This window comes from Panonychus citri, unplaced genomic scaffold, assembly GCF_014898815.1.
Source record: "Panonychus citri isolate SS breed McGregor unplaced genomic scaffold, ASM1489881v1 Contig00003, whole genome shotgun sequence".
In the NCBI taxonomy this organism is placed as follows: Eukaryota; Metazoa; Arthropoda; class Arachnida; order Trombidiformes; family Tetranychidae; genus Panonychus; species Panonychus citri.
This window is the reverse complement of record NW_026515408.1, coordinates 115,957-136,286: the sequence shown is the minus strand read 5'-3', so window position 1 is coordinate 136,286 and position 20,330 is coordinate 115,957. Positions and strand designations below refer to the sequence as shown.

Here is a 20,330-nt window from a genome sequence, read left to right as displayed (position 1 = left end):
TGATCACCTATTATTTATCATTCTCATCATCATGATAATCATATTGTATTGTGTTTTATTGGGATAAAATGATCAATGATAATTGAATTTGAGAGTAATCAGAATTGAAAAGGTTGAAGAAAACATCAACAAAAATAAAGTGGAGACTTGAAAGTTGGGTCAATGTCAGGCCAAAGTTACGATGGTCAATAAATATAGTGACCATCATCATGTTCATCACCTTCGTCTTCATAAAAATCTATCAGCTTATGTATGGAGTTTAACGGAATTCACTGCCCTCGAGGCGATATTTCAACCGATTTTTTCTCTTTCTTTTTTCTTTCTCCGTCCTCATCCTCATCATCCTCATCATCTCAATCTTCCTTCTCTTTCTTTCTCTCTTTCTTTCTGACCTGAAGACGGATTTGCGCTCAAGGAAGGAGACGGGGTCATACTACAGGTAATACTAGTTTAAACCGGCAAACCTCATGTTACCTGAGTTTCATTATCGTTGATCATATTATTGCATTACTATCAACTCCAAGGTGAGGTTGAAGTAACGGTTCGTAGTTTCATTTTTGTTCATTTCGTTTATAACTTTTTCTTTCTGCTCTTCGAACTTTTCAACTTCTCCGTTCATGATTAAAGTCTTAATTCTAATTGATCCAATCAAGTTTTTCTATCCATAAGTGACCATCACCCTTGGACCTTGTAATTTATTAAACTATCAAAACAATTGTTTCTTTATTCACTGTGGTGGTCATCCAATTGGTCATCAATTTGCTTTGACATTTTTCAATAATTTTCATCTATTTATGATTTCTGTTGGATAAAGTTACAATTAAAAGGTATTCTCATGATTTGGAAACATTTAATTATCGGTTTGTTTTTTATATTACAAACACAATCAACTAATCAAGGTAAGTCACAATTTACTAATCGTTTACTTTTTCAGAAGTGTTAAAGTTTAAATTTTCAAATGATCAACTGATCATCAGAGTTTTGATTACAATACAATTAAACTACTACTACTAACAATCAATCAATAACACTGATTAAAATTAAATTAATCAATCAAATCTCGTTAAAATTAAACGTATTGATAATGAGAAAATTGATAAACTTTGAAACAATCAAATCGTTAGAAGTCAATTGTTACCAATTTAATGAATTGATTCAAGCTTAATTATCGTTGTGATGATGAGAAACTTATCAATCATGACCTTGACAATTAACCATGAAAACGACTATCATGTTAATCACTGATTGACCTTTTTTAATGATAATAATTTAGTTGAAGATAAATTCAACTTAAACCATATTAATATCATTTCCTATTAACTGTTATCACTAATCATCATCTTCATCAACAGTCAAAAAAAAACATTTACCCTCAGGCATTTGTATATACACATTTATATAAATGATAAACAATTTGACTAAATGATGAGTAATTTAATTTACTGGAAACTAAATTTTCTTTTAATTGTTTAAACTTTCAATCAAGTTGTATTGAAAGAAGACTAATTTATTATTAGTTTTAACACCAAGACAGCAACAATTAGACACTTTGATTTGAAGTTAAATGTCATTAAATTAGTGATTAAGACACTCGAATGATTTATAAAAATATAACGATGATCAAGTTGATTGTGATCTTGTTTTGATTTAGTTTTAATCATCGACATTAACCAATCCTTTTGATTGTGACTCGCGGCCATTTCTCAGGCCTCAAGTCGCATTAAATTGTCCTGATTTAAAAGTCTCATCTAAATCAGTAAGAATCAATGTCAATAGTTAAACAATTAAACTGATAATTAGACCGGACATTGATTAACATTTTTGAAGGACAATCGATTTTGGTAAACAATCAATTAGCAATTCAATCAATTCAAATGAATCATATTAATTTACCCTAACAATTAATCATTTAACTTGCAAATTATTGTCCATCGTTTTAACTTATTAACTATTCAAAATTTAAAATCTAATTTAAAGGCTTAAGGGTAACAATTAATCAATTGATTGATAAGTTTAACTATTGATTAATAACAGAATGATTATCATCATTTAGTTAATCATAATCATTATTGTTTGATGAAAGTTACGTTATGTTAAATTGTTGCTCATTCAATTACCATTTAGATGGAAACAATTTATCAACAATTTAAATTGATAGATTGAGAATAAGAAAATATAATTGATCATATTACTCTGTTGCTCTCAAGTTTTTTTCTGCTTCAAGATCCAAGCAATTAACTAATTGTTATCATTAACTAAAACACAAGAATCGCTTTTTAATACAAGTAATTAATAACCTAACCCTTACAATTAAATGTAGATAATGATGATGATCAATTTAATTACAGTGTAAAAAAAATAACAATTATTGGCTATTAGTTAATTTTTTTGTTCTAACAGCGTAAAAGCAAAAAAAAAAGTTCATTCATGATAATTTATTGTTATGTAACTTTCATTGAGTAAAATTTATTGGAAGATAAAAATTTGCTTAGAATTTTTTTCTTCCAAATTGGGTCAAGTCCATCATCTTCATCTTCATCTTCATCTTCATCCTTACCTTTATCTTAAAGGTAACACATTCAAGCCGAATCTTATTTCAACACCAAGAGCTTGAGGTTAAGCTTTCATTGGAGGAATAGGAAAAGAAAGAAAAGAAAGAGGATGATAAAGATGCTGAAGATGAAGATAGAGATGAAGATGGAGATGAAGATGGAGATGAAGATAAAATTAATGATGAAGAGGGTGGTCCATTTAAAGGAGGCTACAGGGTCTTGAGATGAGGATGAAGATGATCCAATGAACAAGGTAACTCAACAGGAGTCAGATGAGGTAGATGAAGATGATGTAAAGACTGATGATGATGATGATGATGACTTTTCTCTCTCACTAGTTGATTAATTTAACTAGACTCAAATAGTTACAAATAATCAAATATTTAGGACAAGTTAATAATGGATTAGTAAATCATAATTACAGTTATTGTCTTTTGCCTGTCAATTTAATCAGTTGCCTTACAAATCAGTTAATCTTAAATTAATACATCAGATTAGACTTAATTGTTGCCCTTTATTGCAAAATCAAATCAAATCAAATCAATTTTTATTACTTAAGATTAATAAGTAAAATAAAAAAAAAAGGTTTATGGTAATTAGGATAATCGAGATTAAGATTAACTATTCAATCCGGTTTGACTTTTCAATTCCGACTGTGAGTTAAGATAATTAAGTTAAATGGAAATGCTTAAAATAGTTAACCAATTGAAATGAATTTATTTGATTAATATTCACAATCAATTGACATAATAATCAAATCAATATTATTTCATTCAACAATCAAAGTTAATCAAATTTGCTCTTAATCTTGTCAGTTAAGAGACACAATTAGAAAGGTAAACAATTAATTTTCAAGTGGTAAATTAATCAGTTAAGATCAATGGAAAAAAAATTAATATCTAACAATCAGTTGATTGACTATAACAAGAAATTTGTAACAACATTGATACAAATCATGTTACCATTAATCACAATTGATTAACTTTGAACTAAATACTATATCCAGATATTGATTTTAATTTTGACAGATTAATTGATTTCAATTCAATCAATCAAAATTCATTAACGATAATAATAGTAACAGAATTTGAAAGTTATCAATCAATAATTAAATTAAACAACATTCAACACCAATAATGATAATTAGAGTAACGAAAATCAATTGAAATAATAAAGGAGGAAAAAAAAGTTATCACAATAATCAAATGATGACCAATACTTAAGATAATCCAACAATTAGTTAATCAAATTATATCTCACAGATAAAAAGTGTACAGAATCATCAAATCTATTTCCTGTTTTCCATTGAAAATCCGGAATTGATAATCTGATTCCAAGGAATGGGACAAGACCAATCTGAATATTATCATGGTGGTGATGATCAATCATGATGATTGAGAAGATAAATAAACTGAATGAAACGAGTTAATTGTTATTATCAATATTATCATTATCGGGCTAATTTCTGGTGTAAGAATTAAAATAACATCTATTATTATCTCAATTAGAAAATCACGTTTTTTTGCTGAACTTGGAACTTTTTTTTTCATCGCCATCAGAACTTTGATATCGTTTTCTTTTTTTATCCTATCAATTTCTTTTCTTTTTCGGTGTCTACAAAACTTATTTCTATTCATGAGTCACAATTTTTGGAAGAATTCAGATTCATGATGCTTTTGAAAATTCGATTAGAACTTTTTTTTTCTTCTCATCTTTTCTTTTTTTGGGTTATCAGGTTTTTCACTTCCATCCGAATCTATGTTAACAGAATCGGTTTCCATTTCGTCTAATTGTGTATACATATAATACTAATCATCAATCAGGTTGATTACAATTTGATTATTGGGCTCATCTTGATGGTGATTAACTTAACCATTTTTGATTAGATTGTAAAAAACGCAAACAAATGATCATGTTAATCATTAGAATCACAATTTAAATTTTCAAGTGTATTTTGTAATATCTTAACTTTCTAATTATAATTAAATTTCAGCCAATGATTAAGCTTAATTGTTTGGGTTAATATTAACAATTGAACAAAAAAAAAGTGTTCAAACAATTTAAAATGTTCAAAAAACTAATCAGAGATAATCAAAGTTAATCATAACTAATGTAGGTAAGATTAATTTAACTTCATCTAACTTTGATTACGTTGATTATGTATAACTGGATTAGTAAATTGTTTGCCAACGAATTAGTTGATTAGCTAAATTGTTTGAAATGTAAGGTTTCTGGGTGAACATTTTTACTGTTGATGATGACAAGTGATTAATTATTGGTCAAATAGTTAATTATAATGCAATCAGAATCTGATTTATGTTCAACTTAATCAACTAAAATTCATGAGAGGAATTGAAACTTTGCTTTGAAATTTGATTAAAGATAAAAGTTCTGAGGTTGAGATTAACCAAATAAAATTCGTGATTAGTTCAATAAATTCATTTAAAGATTTAATCAATTAGGTAACCGATAGATCATCATCATCATCATGGTTATTATTTTCATGATAAGTTTCAATTCAGTTGAGAGATAAAATCAAGTTGACTAAAAAAAAACTATTGAACAAACTCATTGGTGGTCAGTAATCATATTTACACGTTCAATAAAAAGGATGATGATGATTAAGATAAACCAGTTATCATCATGGTGATCATGATGATAATGATTGAACTTTTTGGGAAATTTCAACAAGAATTGTTCATTCATCTTATTCATTGATCCATCTTTGTTTTCAATCAACAATTCAGTTGACAGTTATCAGATCAACACGATTATCTGTCGACAAGTTATCATCACATTTAATCATCTTCACCATGATTATCATCATAATTATCATCGTCTCGATATAATTTCAATAATAGAATCAAAAAGAAAACTTTTCTTATCCGATTCATGATATTTTCTCATGTTTAAATCATGGGAAAAGTTGAATTCAATTGATTTCTTTATCATTTTGTATCAATTTCAACTGATTGTTAAGCTTAATTAACTTTTACAATAAACTAAATTGTTGGTGTAAACAGTTTTCAACAATTGATCATGTTTACATTAAATCAAACTATTGTTAAATTAAATTGGAAATAAATTTTTGATTATCATTTGAATTAAATATAAAACCATCATCATTATCATCATCACGGTGTAACCTTAATCATTACCCAACAATCAGTAAACTTTACAAACAATCAATTGATTGTTTATCAAATGTTTGGATATAAATTTACATGCAAATAAATTGTGATTGTCTTATAATAATATACGGGTTAATTAGCCTAAATTACAATAGATTAACAGATCAAATTATAGCAGCAATTAGTGAAAATATTTGATTGATTGTTGCAACAACAATCAATAGACTGACTGTTAATCAAGTGAATTTATTAAATGATTCCTTAACCAGAGAGCAAAATTAAATTGCAAATTAGTGATGAAAAATTAACTTGTCAACATTTGATTGTAAAAAAAAACAACAACAACTTTCAATAGATAAACAATTTAATCATCATTAAACTACATCATTACCATTAGGATGTTAATCATTATTCAGTATCATTAACAATTAGGTCATTATCACAATGAAACATATGAATGAATTAGTTGATTATTTCAGTGAAAAATGAATTGTTATCGTAACAGAAATAACAGAATAAATATAAAAAAAAGTTCTAATTGAAAAGTTTTCAAGAAGAAAAAAAGTTCTAATAATGAAGTCGAGTTAATGGTTCGAGTGTTAATTTAACTTCAACAGAATAAAAAGTTTTAGGTTATTTTGTATTCCAATGATGAACCGGAATCAAGATCAGGGTCAATCTTTTTTCCTCTATCTCTCTCTCTTGATTGTGATTAAATTGTACCAACAATTAACTCTCATGATGAATTAACTGTTAGTTAATCAAAATTGATAGACAGCTTATATTAATAATCTAAATTTTGCTTCTTATTGATCGTTCATCATGATAATTAAATGATGATTAGTTATATTGATTTGTGAATATTTCCTTTGACTCTTCCCTTTTTGAGATTATTTTTAATTCTTAATCAATTCTTGGATTAATGTTAATTAACACTTTCATTTTGATGATTGATATTGCAATTATCAGGTTATATACAAATTGTATTAGTAAATTGTTTTGAGTGATGAGTTAATCTAGTTTAGCATAATAACAATTTATTTGATTGTTTGATCAATCAAAAGATTTACTATTTTTTTTTATTTCTATAAAAAAGTTTTAGCGATTCAAGTTAATGATAAGTTTTTGTGTTATTTTCAATGTTAATTGTTGGTTGATCAAGTTGATCAAGGTAAAAGATATTGACAACAATTAAGGTTTATTATTAGTTGCGAAACTTAATGGATTTAGAAATTTTTTTTCTGCTAATCTTATGAGGTTATTTGATTAACTAAATTGATTAACTAATAACCGATGAGAAATAGTAAAAAGTTAATCAGTAGTTTTAATCATTAGTATCCGGTAAGAATTAATTGATCATGCAATTAACTTTTTCTTATTCTCGTTGGACAATTAAGATTTAAGGTAAAACATGATTAAAATTGAAGATTTGATTAATTTGTATCGATCAAATTTATGAGAAAAAAACATTTTGCTCTACAATCAACTAATCATCTTTTTCTTGATTCATTACAATTTAAGAGAAACCAAAATAATAACAAATCACTGAAAATACAATCAATTTGATCAACATGTTTGATTCTGATTAACAATAAATTATATCAAGTTGATTGACAGTAATAAGCTGATTAGAATTGTTAATTAGGTGGGAAAACAGTTGTTACTATTAATATATCAGGTTTAATTGTTGATCGGCCAACAATTAAGTGTCATCATAATCATAATCATCACCTACTTTACACTTAAATATTATTAGTTGGTGGACATTTAAATTGATCAATTTAAACAATTGTTCACAAATTAGATAACAAAATAATTACTTTACAAATGATTAAAAATCAATAACATCTAATTGTTGACAATTAACATTTCCATGTGAAAGAAATTAGTTTAATACACCAACAATTAAACAAATCACGATTTAAACGTGACACTAATAAAGTTAATCAATTATTAAATAATCATGGACTAATTTATGATAACTTGTTAATCATGATTAATAAAAGTTAATTCATTATTATTCATTCATTATCTAATTCAATTAAAAATTGATGAATCGCTAATTGCTTTTCCTTTTTTGATATCAACTAATTGTTGATCCAATACTAAATCATTGAACTTATTAACTCAACTCAATGATTGATAATCTCTTAACAATCAAATGATCATTTTTGTTAATTGTTAGAGACAAATTGTTTAGATCTAAAATTAGAAGTTATATAAAATTTCATCATTTGTTAATTGTTGTTGACCTTGTTGTTAATTTACAATTAACTGTAAGGTTTGTACAATTAAAAAGGGTTGGTTGTTAATTAGCTAAGTCTCTTTGATTAACTAGGCCCTAGTTTTAAGTGAATGATAATCTCACTGATTGTTGTTGATGTTTAATCAAACAATCGTGATTTACTGTTAATCAAGATAATAATATAATCATTACGAAATTATGTTTAACTAATAGTTAAATGGAAAATTGTCTAATTGTTACATTAAAACTGATGAGTCTAAATTAACACTTAAATCGTGATTAACCATTTTTCCATTTTAATCAATGTGTATTTAAAAGTTTAATCATTTCGTTGATTAAACATTTAACGTTACTTCACTGAAGCTTCAATAGTTAATCATGATAATAATTGTTAGTAAATAAATTAGATTTTAAATATTAATAGGCTAACACAATCAATGGAAAGCTTTTCACCAATTAATATTTAATAATGTCAAACACGATGATCACAGTTATGTTGATTACTTGGTTTTTTTGTGACAAAATTAACAATCATCGTTGATTTTGATTAACATTTTCATCTCCCATCCTTTGATTACACATTTAAATTGGTTCTTCTCTTTGACTTTCAATTCCTAATTGTGGTTAAATTGTTCGAAGGGTGGAAGCTAATTTGATCCATTTACAAGTAGCATTGTAATACCAATACTCTCAATTACTTGAGAGATGAAATTGACTCGGGTTACAATGGAAACCATAAAACCGATTTACATTCAATCCTCCAATCGACCTTAAGTTGATAGTCTGGAATCAAATTTCTCATGTAAATTAAGAGTAACAATTAACATGAAATGAGTTTCCTATTAATCGGATGTAAAGGTAAGGTGATATGTAGATAGAGTTATGAAAATCAACTTGATTTACTGGTTAATTTTTTTTTCTCCTTCACCACCACCACCATCATGTTGTTACCTGTAAAGTAATAGCAACAACCATCATCATCATCATCATCTTAATGATAACGATAATGGTTATTAAAAGAGAGAGAGAGAAATGATCATAATTAAATGTCTTCCTAAGAGGTAAATATTTTACAAGAGAAGCCAAAAAAAAAGTGATACTCACCTTTTCCCTCCTTTTTATTTTTAAAACTGAATAGTATCCATACCAAATCGTGAGATTATTTCAAGTCATGATACATGGTGAATCATGGTAATCGTGACTGAACTTACCATTTCAATTGATCAACTTCAACCTTGTTTCTTTTTTAAAAACAGAAGAGAAATAAAATCAACTAAGGAAATGATCATGAAAAAATGGATCTTCAGGCCTGAATAAGTAAACACCAACATTAGAATCTTGAGCTTTTCACCATAAAACAAATACTAAAACAATGATATTCCAAATTGAATACGCACAATCTCTATAACCTAATAAATGAGAATAGGAAATAAAAAAGAATTAAAAAAGAAACACAATTAAAATGAAAACAAATCGAATAGAAAACAAAAGAGAAGCAATTAAAAAAATAGAGGAAATTTTCTATTAATAAACAAAACCGGAAAACCGAAGCGGGAAAGAATAACCGATAATCTAAGATTTCCAAAGAACAACAAATGATTAATCACTTTGAATTTATTCTAATCTCTTTTCAACTTGATTAACTAAATTTGTATATTTGGACTTCATATTTGTAGTCGTACAAGTATACAGTCTCAACTTTTAACTCAAAAGTCTAATTTTTGCCTTTGTCCTTTAATTCCTGAAATCATAGGCTCATAAGTGGAAAATAACTCGAACATTGTCCATTCCAAATCATTTCTTCTATCCATATTTACATGAGATAAAAATGTATCCATAGTTTTGCGTGACTTTGGAACTCTTTCAAAATAAATACGAAATTGGTCGCAAAAAACGAAAAAGTTATGGTTAAAAATCAAGCAATCAATGTACATGTATATGAATGAAGTTAATAAGACTAATTTGATAAGTTATGTTCTAATAATTATTCTTATATTATTTGCTCTAATTTCGGCAATATTTTCAACTTTGCTAATGAAATATCATCTTGGGGATTTTTCACTTCGCAAGAAATCTGTTAAGTATAAGAAGAAAAAGAAATCGAAAAAGTTTGTCAGTAAATAATGTGATTTTTACTTTTTGTGTACCTTGTTTAACAAATTTTTCCCGCTGAAGCTGAGAGACAACTTGTTCGCTTGATGAGATTGTACAGTGCTATTCAACTTCATTTTACGCAGATTTTTAGTTATAAGTCAAGAACCAGTAGGTCAAAAATAAATAGACTTCGTACATATCCATTTCAGAACTGAAGGACCTCGCATAAAAAATTTCAAGGTCATTGAGGTCATTTAACGATAAACCCATTTGGAGGTCACCTTGAAGTTTTATTGAAAGAACAAAAAATTATCCCTTAATCGGAGTCTCGGTGTCAATATCATTTCTTCAAATGACCTCTAAATGGATTTGAAATGGGTCGTGAAATGACCTCGATGACATTGAAACATTTCTACAAAGATTCACTTCGAGTTGCAATAACTTTTAAAATCATTGGGTTTTCAATGCGAAGGCCACCATTATATAGTTATCATTATATTAATATTACAATAATAATAATTAATAATATTAAAATTATTAATTCTTTTTCCAAACAATTTACAGTAAAAGTAACTGATTAACTTAATTTATTAGAATTAAAAAAAAACGGTTACTCTAAGATTGAAATGATTACATTTCCCCTGAAATCTTAGTAATCAACGGTTTTTGTTTTGATTTTTTGTTCTTCTCACAATTAATAATCTAATTGATGTTAATCAACTTTAAGGTGTAACTAAATTGTTCCTAAATATAATTAGTGTGTACATTGTGATGCTTAAAGTGATTAAATTGCGAATTGTTACTTTTTTCTTGTTAAAAGATTTCAACATGAGATCAGTTATCCTTTTAGTTTTGTTGCTCTTTGAGTAGCTCAAGAAAAACACTTCACCCTAATTGTTAATTCATCTAATACTTGTTGTTTACCTACAACATTAATTGTCTTGTTGTTGGTTAATGTTAATTTGTTAATCTGTATCTCTAATGTTTCCATCACCCTGATCAGCATCCAAATTAAAAATAAAACGAGTAAAACATTTGATGATAATGATGATTATATTATGGAAACAATTGATTCACTTGGTAATATTTTCGCTTGTGATGAATTACATTTGCTACTATTGGTAAACTCTGGATTTGGTGAACATTTTTAGGTTAACATTAATGTATTAATATTTATTGATTGTTATCCCAACCTAATAAGTAGTAGATTTAATTGTATTGTAATCTCTTAGATCACATTCATCATTTACATGAGCCATTTTTATCTTGTCATCTTCATCTTCATCTTCATCTTTAGTTACACTCTCCTCTTTTTTCATTGTTAACCTTTTCCCGCTTCATTTTACATTGAAGGAAAAGTGTAACATTTTCAATATCAGGATTCGAAATTGATTAATTGTGATTGTATTATATTAATTGTTTTTTTCTTCTCTTTTTCTCTTAATTATTACAGATAAATCCAATGAAACCGCCAAACCAAATAAACGAATTGTCTGCTATTATCGAGTGGAAGAATCATTTAGACCCTATGATATTGATCCAAATCTTTGTACTCATCTAATTTATTCATATGTTGTGATCAAGGAAAATTTCGCCTTCGTTGCTGGAAAAAAAGGTATCAAAAGGATTATCTCATCTATCTAATCTAATCCCTATTTCCATTATGATATCACAATAATCAACTCAATTCTGTTGGTACCAAGAATCAAGTTCCCTCTCCCTCCCTTGACTAACCTACCGAAAACAATTATTACAAAGTGATAACCATCAAGATAATTCATACAAATGGATAAATTCAATTAATTTGATCAATCTAAATGAAGATATGATTGATTGTATTACAGTTAAAAGAGAAACAATTACAATAATAGTTAGTAGAAGTTGCAAAACTACAAATACCACACCTTCATGAAAATCTCATAGAAATGAATACAAAGAAAGATAACAATTAGTAATAGAATAGAGAAAATAAATGAAATTAATAATAGTAACATAATTTCCCCTCAATATCACAATTCCCTTTTCTATCAATTGATCAACAATCAACTAATCAACCAAATTCTAATACATTTAATCTCCTCTCGCCATCTCACCTTTATCCATCTCCATCTCCATCTTCATCTTTTCTCTCTCATCCTTATACCCAATTCATCAATTGATTAATTCATATTAATCTGTTGAATTACATGTTTGTTACTTCATTTGATATTATCGGTGATGATGATAAACCGTTATAATAGTAATGATTATCTCAAGAGTGGGCGATTCAATATAAGATCAAAGTGAAAAGCAATTTGCTGATTTCTTTTAACTTATGTAACAATTAAAAAAAAAAGGACCCAAAATTTGGGCCAACAGATTTAGTATTAAAATCCAACACTAATAACACAGTTAAATTGTTGAAAAACAACAACAGGTAACCAAGAAAAATTAACAGAAAAATTTACCCACAAATACAAAATATTATTACCCACTTTTCAGGAATAACAAGATTTACCCTGAAGCCTTTTTAATTCATTGATAATTATAAGATTTTCCTCATCTTCATCATCTTTATCCTCTTTCTTTTCCTCTTTCTTTTACCAATAAATTCTTACCTTTTATCATCCTTAGTCTTTATCTCTCAAACCTGTTGCTGTTTAGGTTATCAAGTTTATTTATCCACAAATAATCATCATAATTAACGGTAAAATCGGAACAATTTCAAACTTAATTAACTACCAAAGGGAACGAGGGTAAACATTGAGATTTCCATCATTATCATCAACATCCCAAGTTCCCCTTTTAATTTAAAACAATTATTAACATAACGGGATAACTATTAGGCTCTGAGAATGATTTTAATTGTTGATTAATTCATTTGAGTTTTAAAACTTTTTTTTTATTTCCTGTCATTAAGATTTTCGCAACTTTCTTGTTTTCATCAGATTGGAAGTTGATTGTTTTGGTTTATTTAATTATTTCCATTTTGATTGTGATTGTATCTTTGTATTGATTTGATTTGATTTGATTTATTTGCTTTTACTTTTTTTCTTTAGGCGATTTGAAATTCCTTGGACAATTAAAGCAACGAAATCCTGACCTTAAAGTGATCGTTTCGTTACGTCCTTCAGGTCGAGAGTTTTCCTTAGATGGGACATCGTCATCGTCTTCATCTTTGTTTCACAATTCTGATCATAGTAACTCATCAGGACTTGCGATTAAAACTAAATTTGCTCGAAAAGTTCAAGAATTTATCCTTCGTCATGAGTTGGATGGTGTTGATTTGGACTGGGAATTTTTCCGTGATTCAACTAAAGACATTTCTACGAAAAAAGATTCACTTCTTTCAATTGTTCATCTTTTACGAACTTTATTCAATCAATTATCATCAGGTAATCCAGATAATGATCGTTTAATTACCATAACTACAAGTAAATACCCTCGAGAATTAACTGATGATTATGATTTTGGTAATTTACACAAGTAAGTTGATCTTTTTTTGTTTATATTCTAATAGTAAATTGAATCGTCTAATTAATTTTGATCTATTTTCTTATTAGGTATATCGATTTTGTCAGTGTTCCTGCTTACAATTATGATTCTGAAGGTAAATCAGTTCGACATCCAGCTCGACTTCATGGTATTTCAGACATGGAAAACATGGTAATTACCTGGAAATAATTTCGAAATACAATTGATGACATTTACTAATTGCTATTCATTTTGTTTTTATAAATTTCTAGGATTCACTTGTTGATTTAGTTCTGGCTTTAGGTCTTCCAGCTGATAAATTGATCATGGGATCTCCAGCTCATGGTATTTTATATAAATTAGTTAATTCAAGTCAAACAATTCCTGGTTCACCAGCAATTGCCTGGAATTACAATGAAGCAATTATTTCACATGCAAAGGTAATTGGATAGTAGATAAATTGATTAACCAATTATAACCTTTTACTTTTAATTAAAATAAATTGTTACACAGATTTGTGCCATTCGTGATAATACCAACTGGACATTGGTCAGAGAAAAGGATTTGACTTCACCTTATATTTACTTCAACAATAAATGGATTGGTTTTGATGATGAAATTAGTCTTAAATTAAAGGTAAAATTGTCAATTAATCTTGAAGATGTAAACAATTATTGATTTTTATTCTAATTGTTATTTAGACCAAATATTCAGTACTTCGAGGACTTGGTGGTATCGCTTTGTGGTCTGTTAATGATGACGATCCTCAAGGTAAATGTGGTTATGGCCCATTCCCCTTATTGCAAACAATTAAATCAGTTTTAACATTTCCAACGGATCACATTAATCAACCTTATGGTAAATTGGCTTCGATTGTTAAACCAAAAAGTGACAGTTTTGGTTTAGGTACATCATTTGTTGCAATCGTTGAAAAGTATGGTAATGTTGAGAAGATAAATGATGAAGATGATTCATCTAAAGATGAAGTGTCGACATCATTACCCTGTTCCGAATCGGGTTACATGAGGCATCCAAAAGATTGTTCCCGGTTTTACCGGTGTGTCCGGTATGATGATGGTTTATCATCATCATCTAATTCACAGTTAATCAGATTTCAATATGGATGCCCTCAGGGTTTACTCTTTGATGATAAATATGAGATCTGTAATTGGCCCTCTTGGTCACCTCCTTGTAATGGTTCAGGTGAAATCATGGTTGTTGACAAGAAAACATTTACCTGTCCCTCTTATGGTTACTTCCAGGATCCTGACAATTGTGAATTTTTCCACTATTGTTCCGATTTTGGTAAAGGTCATTTCCAAGGGTATGAGTTTAAATGTCCATTCGGTCTTGGTTTTGATGAAGAAAAGCTCCTTTGTAATTGGAAATGGTTAGTTCGAGGCTGTGGAACATCCGAACCTGATTCAAATGGCGATGGTTCGTCTAATCTTGATTCCATTTTGTCCAATTTTCCATCTTCATTCCTTCCAGTCGCAAGCGAGTCAAGTGAAATTAGCGTTGATAGTTCAAAGGGAGATGATTTTAGTTCAACCGATGAAGATGAATTATCAGCTCGATCAGATGATTCGGAAGAGATTAAATATCTTGATGACTCTTCAAGTGGCCACATTGATCTAAGTGCTGAGCATCGAGAAGCTGAACCTAAATCAAGACGATCCTTTGCTCGTGCTCTCAAAGAGCATGTAACTGAATTCGTAGGAAATGTCGGTACCAAAGTGAAAACTTTGTTCACTGGATCAGAAGGAAGTGATTCAATTGAACGACGAGATGTACTTAATGCCCCAGGAGGACATTTCGGCTCATGGTTATCAAACATCAATCCTTTCTCTGGATCACCGCCTGCAGTTATCCCCTTGAAAGATGTTCGACCAGATCGGGAACCTCGAAGACCTCCAGTTACACCTTTGACTGGCCGAGGCTCGAATCCCAAGGAACCAATGGTTTCTATTCCTGTTATTGAAATGTCCAAACCTCATGGTCATGGTAACAATGGTGGTCGAAGGGAAGAGAAACACTTAAGCGAAGGTCGTCATCGTGGACCCAAAAAACCTTCAGTTCAATATGCTGACGTTGAACCCGAACAAGTTGGTCCAATAAAGCCTAATGACCACAGAGAACAACGACCGCAACAACAGTCGGGACCAAATAAACCCAATCGTGAGACAGTCGCCGTTCCTGTGATTACAATTAAAGATCAATCAATTCAACGTAGACCAGATCCTGTAGGTGTTTCATCAAACAACGGACCAAGACCATCAGGTCAACGTGAGCAAAACAATCGTCCAACTGGTGAAAGACCAAATAATAATAATAATAATAACAAAGTTTCTGGACCAATTCCAATCCCGTTACCTAAGGAAGGAATTCGTGAACAAAAACGCGGCGGTCAAGATCAAAATCAACGACCACAAAAACAACAACAAAATCAACCACCAACTCGTGTTAATGGCCAACCAACTAATAACGGAGGTCTTCAAAGTTCTGCTTCGATTATTCGTCCTCAACATGTTCCACAATCAGTTGATCATCAAAAAGGTAATCAAGGTCCGCCACAACACCGTAAACCAACACAACCAGAATTAAATAAACCCAATCAACATCATCACCAACAAAAACCACAGAATAGACCAAATGTCGATATGAAAAATATCCCCGGTGTCGAAATGTTACCTGGATATGAAGTAGACATAAAGCCTTTGGAAGTTCAAGAAATGTTATTAAATGGTCAACTTGGTGCAAATGCTGCAGCGATTGCTAATAATCCCGATCTAATGAAACAAGCTCAAATTTTCTTACCTGGATTACGGGAACATGTTCGGGAACATGTTCGACAACATCTTAAGAATCAAATGAAAAAACCTGGTCCACCACAAGCTCCTCAACCTATTAATCAACATCAACCACATTCTCAACAACAAGCACCAAACCGCCAACATCATCAACAACAAAATCCACAAATACCGAACCAACAACAAATGAATCATCAACGAAATCAGCACAATCAACCACAACATCCACAAATACCTAATCAACACCATCATCAACATCAAAAGCCACAACAACCAATTACCCATCCTAACCAACAAACCCCTGGCATTAATCATCATCATCAACCTCAAATTAAACCAACACATGGAAATCAACCACAATTACCCACAATGCACCACCACCAACAACAACAAAACCAACACCAACAACAGCAACAACAGCATCATCATCAACAACAACAACAATTGCAGTCACAAGGAGGAAGACCTCAACCTCAACCTCAACCACAACCACAACATCAAAATCAACATCATCAATCACCAAATGTTCAAAACGGTCCAAATAAACAAATCAACAACAACAACGTTCCAGTTACACCAAGACCGATGAACGGTGTCACTTTCACCCAGCGACCAGTTCAAGATACCATGTACAAAGCTCAAGGAAGTGGTAATTACATGGCCGTTCAAGGACATAAGCAATCGCATTACGGTGTATCATCAGAATCTCAATTAGTAAATGGACCTCATGGTGGATCAAATAATCGAAATCCATCTGAACCTTTACCAATAAGTAAAAATGGCTTCATACCAATTCAACCTTCGGGTTCACAATTTACATCAACATTTACAAATCAACACCAATGGCCTGGAACCAATAATGGAAACGATAAAAACAATAACAACATGCAAACCTCGGGAAGTAGTAATGAATATCATTACTATTCAAATTCTGCTGATCCTTCAATGGACGTTCCCAATTTCGTGAAAATTGTTGAATTACCAACAAGCTCATCTGTTTCCCCATCAACATCCTCATCACAAGCAACTTCATCTACTACACCAAAAGCAACAACAACAACGACAACCACCACCAAGAAACCGCAACTATTAATCATCCCAGTTCCTGACAGTCATCCGCAAGCTTCAAATATTGATGAAGTTGAAAAATTGGCTTCAATGTATCCAAATATATTCCCGTCGGGACTTGACTTTAAACGTATTTCAACAACAAGAAGACCAGGATCAATTATCCCACCTAAAGGTAAACCAAATGGTAAAGATGATGTACTTTATGTTGTAGTTGATGACAAAAATAAACCAATTGGAAATCCAATTAAATTACCATCAGATCAAAATGGAAATCAACTTTTCGATGAAAGTAAAATGTCATTGGATGAAATTTTACGAAATCCTGACCTACTTACCGCTCTTTCTCAACAAGGTTACAATTACGAAACTTTAATTGAAGCCAGTGGATTAGGTCAACGTATTAATCCATCAATTGCCAATCGACCTCAACCACAACCTCAACAACATTTCCACCACCAAAGACCAGTCTCATCGTTCCCACCACACCAGCACTTACCTGCACCAGGTAACTGGATAAAACACAACGAGGCCGAAAAGTCGATCAACGATGTCAATAGTCAACATAATCCAAAGAACACTTATCGAAAACCATTCCAGCCCCTTGCACCGATCACACCACCACCACCACCACCACCAACGAGAGCAAGACCAATTTCATCAACAGTTTCAATTGTTAACCGTCAACGACCATCAGCACCATCAACAACAACCTCGACAACAACAACAACAACTCTCCCACCTGTTACTCAATATGATCTTAAACGAACAACCAAAAAACCAAGTAAATCACCACCACGTTCATCCGTTACTTCAACAACAACAACAACCACCACCACCACCACTACCACAACTACAACTCCTCCACCTTCAACCTCAACAACTACAGTTCCACCGACAACAATCAATCCTCCCTCAGTATCAACAGTCTCTCCATCAGTTACAAGTCCATCTTCATTAACTAACGGTACTTTAACTACTGATGACAATTTCTTCCTTGGGGCTCAATCAATTCCTCAAGCTTTATATGAATCAATTCAAGCGGTAATTGCTCAACATTTATCACAATCAGGAATTAGTACAACAACTACAACAGCAAGTCCACTTTCAACCGGATCAACTCCAATTAACTATGAAGGATCAACAGTTGACTCATTACGAGTACCCGGCTCACTAATCCCACCCCAACAACTACCACCACACCCACAGGGTAACAATAATATCAACAATCAGCCTCCAGCTTATCATTCATATTATTATCAGCCCCCTGGTTCAAATGAAACTGTTGTCTATGGTCAAGGATGGCCATCTTATCAACCTTCTTGGTATCAATATGCTTTCCCACCCTCTCCCATTTATCCCTCTGGTATTAACTTTACCAATCCAATGGGATCACCTTATTATCCTCTAGGCTCACCCTACCCTGGACCACTCCACCCACCTCATCATATCAACTATCAACCTCAATATCTACCCAATGGTTCACCTCAAATCGGATCTCAACCTTCCGGTTCATACTTTGATCTTCAATACGTTACACCTTCGGACGTTACCTCCCCACCGATTTACGCTAAAACCTCCGAGTATCCAATCAACCCACCCACAGTCTCACCAAATGTTCATGACAAGTATGGAGTCTATGATACTTATGACTACCATGTTCATGGAGGATACGAAGCACCGATAGGCTCAGGTGGATACACAAACGATTATGTGAGAGCTTCAACATCATTCCCAATCCAATCAACCACACCATCGACAACAACAACAACCACCACCACTACGACCACCACAGCAGCACCTCCAACAACCAGAAAAGTTTCCATTGAAACGGCAACTGAATATCTAACTGAACGTCCATTTGATATATTGAGAAACAAAGGTGACTCTCCACAGATTCAAGTCTACATCGTTCAAGGTGCTAATGGACCTCAAGTAAAGACGAAAACTGTTCATCCTCATCCATCCTCATCTTCATCTTCAGTTTCATCATCATCATCATCATCGTCGTCATCTTCATCTTCATCTTCATCATCAAAAGATTCGCCAAATGTTAAAGTTTATGTTATCGATGAGTTAAAAGAGCCCGGACAAAGTGAATCGATTCAAGATATTAGTAAAACCGATAATCCTCATCGAGGATATGGTCGACCGATTGGTGTTGAAGAATTGGAATCAGTTCATGAGATAAGCGACAATAATAATGGTAACAATTATTACTCATTCTCATATGAATCTCGAGGCCGGTCAACTACTCCGACTTATCCATCTTATCAACCACCAGAAACATCCAGACCAGAGGTGAATGAAAACAATTCAGGAGGAGTTAATCATTATCGTGACATTGAATATGAAGATGAATCTTCAGGTGATCAAGTTAATAGTGGAAACGTTAACGGTAATCAAGATAATCAAGGTTTCCTTCCAGCGGCTAAAGTTAATTCCCTGCAAAGTTTATACAATACGAATCTTTATCCAGGCTTAAGAAACTTTACCGATGGTTCAGTTCCGGAAGCGGCCTGTACCCGGGCTGGTCTATTCCAACATCCCGGTGATTGTAACAAATTTTATGAATGTTATTGGGACAAATTCATCAACAAGTTTACTCTCCATCTATTTGAATGTCCAGTTAAATTAGCTTTCGATTCACGAATTGTTGGTTGTTCTGCTCCAACTGATCCAACTGTTTGTGTCCAATATTAAAAACAATACAAATTGTGGATCAACAATTAATCAATTAATCAAAGAGATGATTAATCATCAAAACACCAATATACGTATCACACCACCGAACTTAATTAACGATCTTTCCAAAACGTTTTAATCAACTTTATATTCTTACACTTTTTTTTTATCAAAAAGTCTTGTCACTTATCAGTTACCATAATTAACTAATTGTTTTTCAAAGAGAATCAAATCAAGATGAAAGGTATAAACAATGATTTCATCTTAACGATAAATGCAATTAATTTATTTC

The 20,330-nt window shown here is 31.1% G+C and overlaps 1 protein-coding gene and 1 long non-coding RNA gene across 3 annotated transcripts; one reads left to right on the top strand and one right to left on the bottom strand.

Moving 5' to 3' along the window:
• Positions 1–502: 502 nt before the first annotated feature.
• On the top strand, positions 503–20,107 carry LOC128388008 (uncharacterized). Of its 2 annotated transcripts, none has more exons than XM_053347343.1 (7): positions 503–899; positions 11,476–11,637; positions 13,061–13,487; positions 13,565–13,667; positions 13,748–13,915; positions 13,989–14,111; positions 14,177–20,107. In XM_053347343.1, the coding sequence occupies exons 1-7, from the start codon at positions 836–838 to the stop codon at positions 20,054–20,056; spliced, it is 6,927 nt and encodes a 2,308-aa protein (XP_053203318.1). In that variant the 5' UTR covers positions 503–835; the 3' UTR covers positions 20,057–20,107. The 2 variants fall into 2 exon arrangements, with proteins under 2 accessions (XP_053203318.1, XP_053203327.1); XM_053347352.1 differs by lacking the exon at positions 503–899 and adding an exon at positions 10,607–11,102.
• LOC128388077 (uncharacterized) lies at positions 8,369–9,840 on the bottom strand. Its single transcript, XR_008325214.1, has 2 exons — positions 9,033–9,840; positions 8,369–8,918 (listed from the first exon to the last, which is right to left on the bottom strand). It is a non-coding gene; the product is annotated as an uncharacterized LOC128388077 (long non-coding RNA).
• Positions 20,108–20,330: the final 223 nt, after the last annotated feature.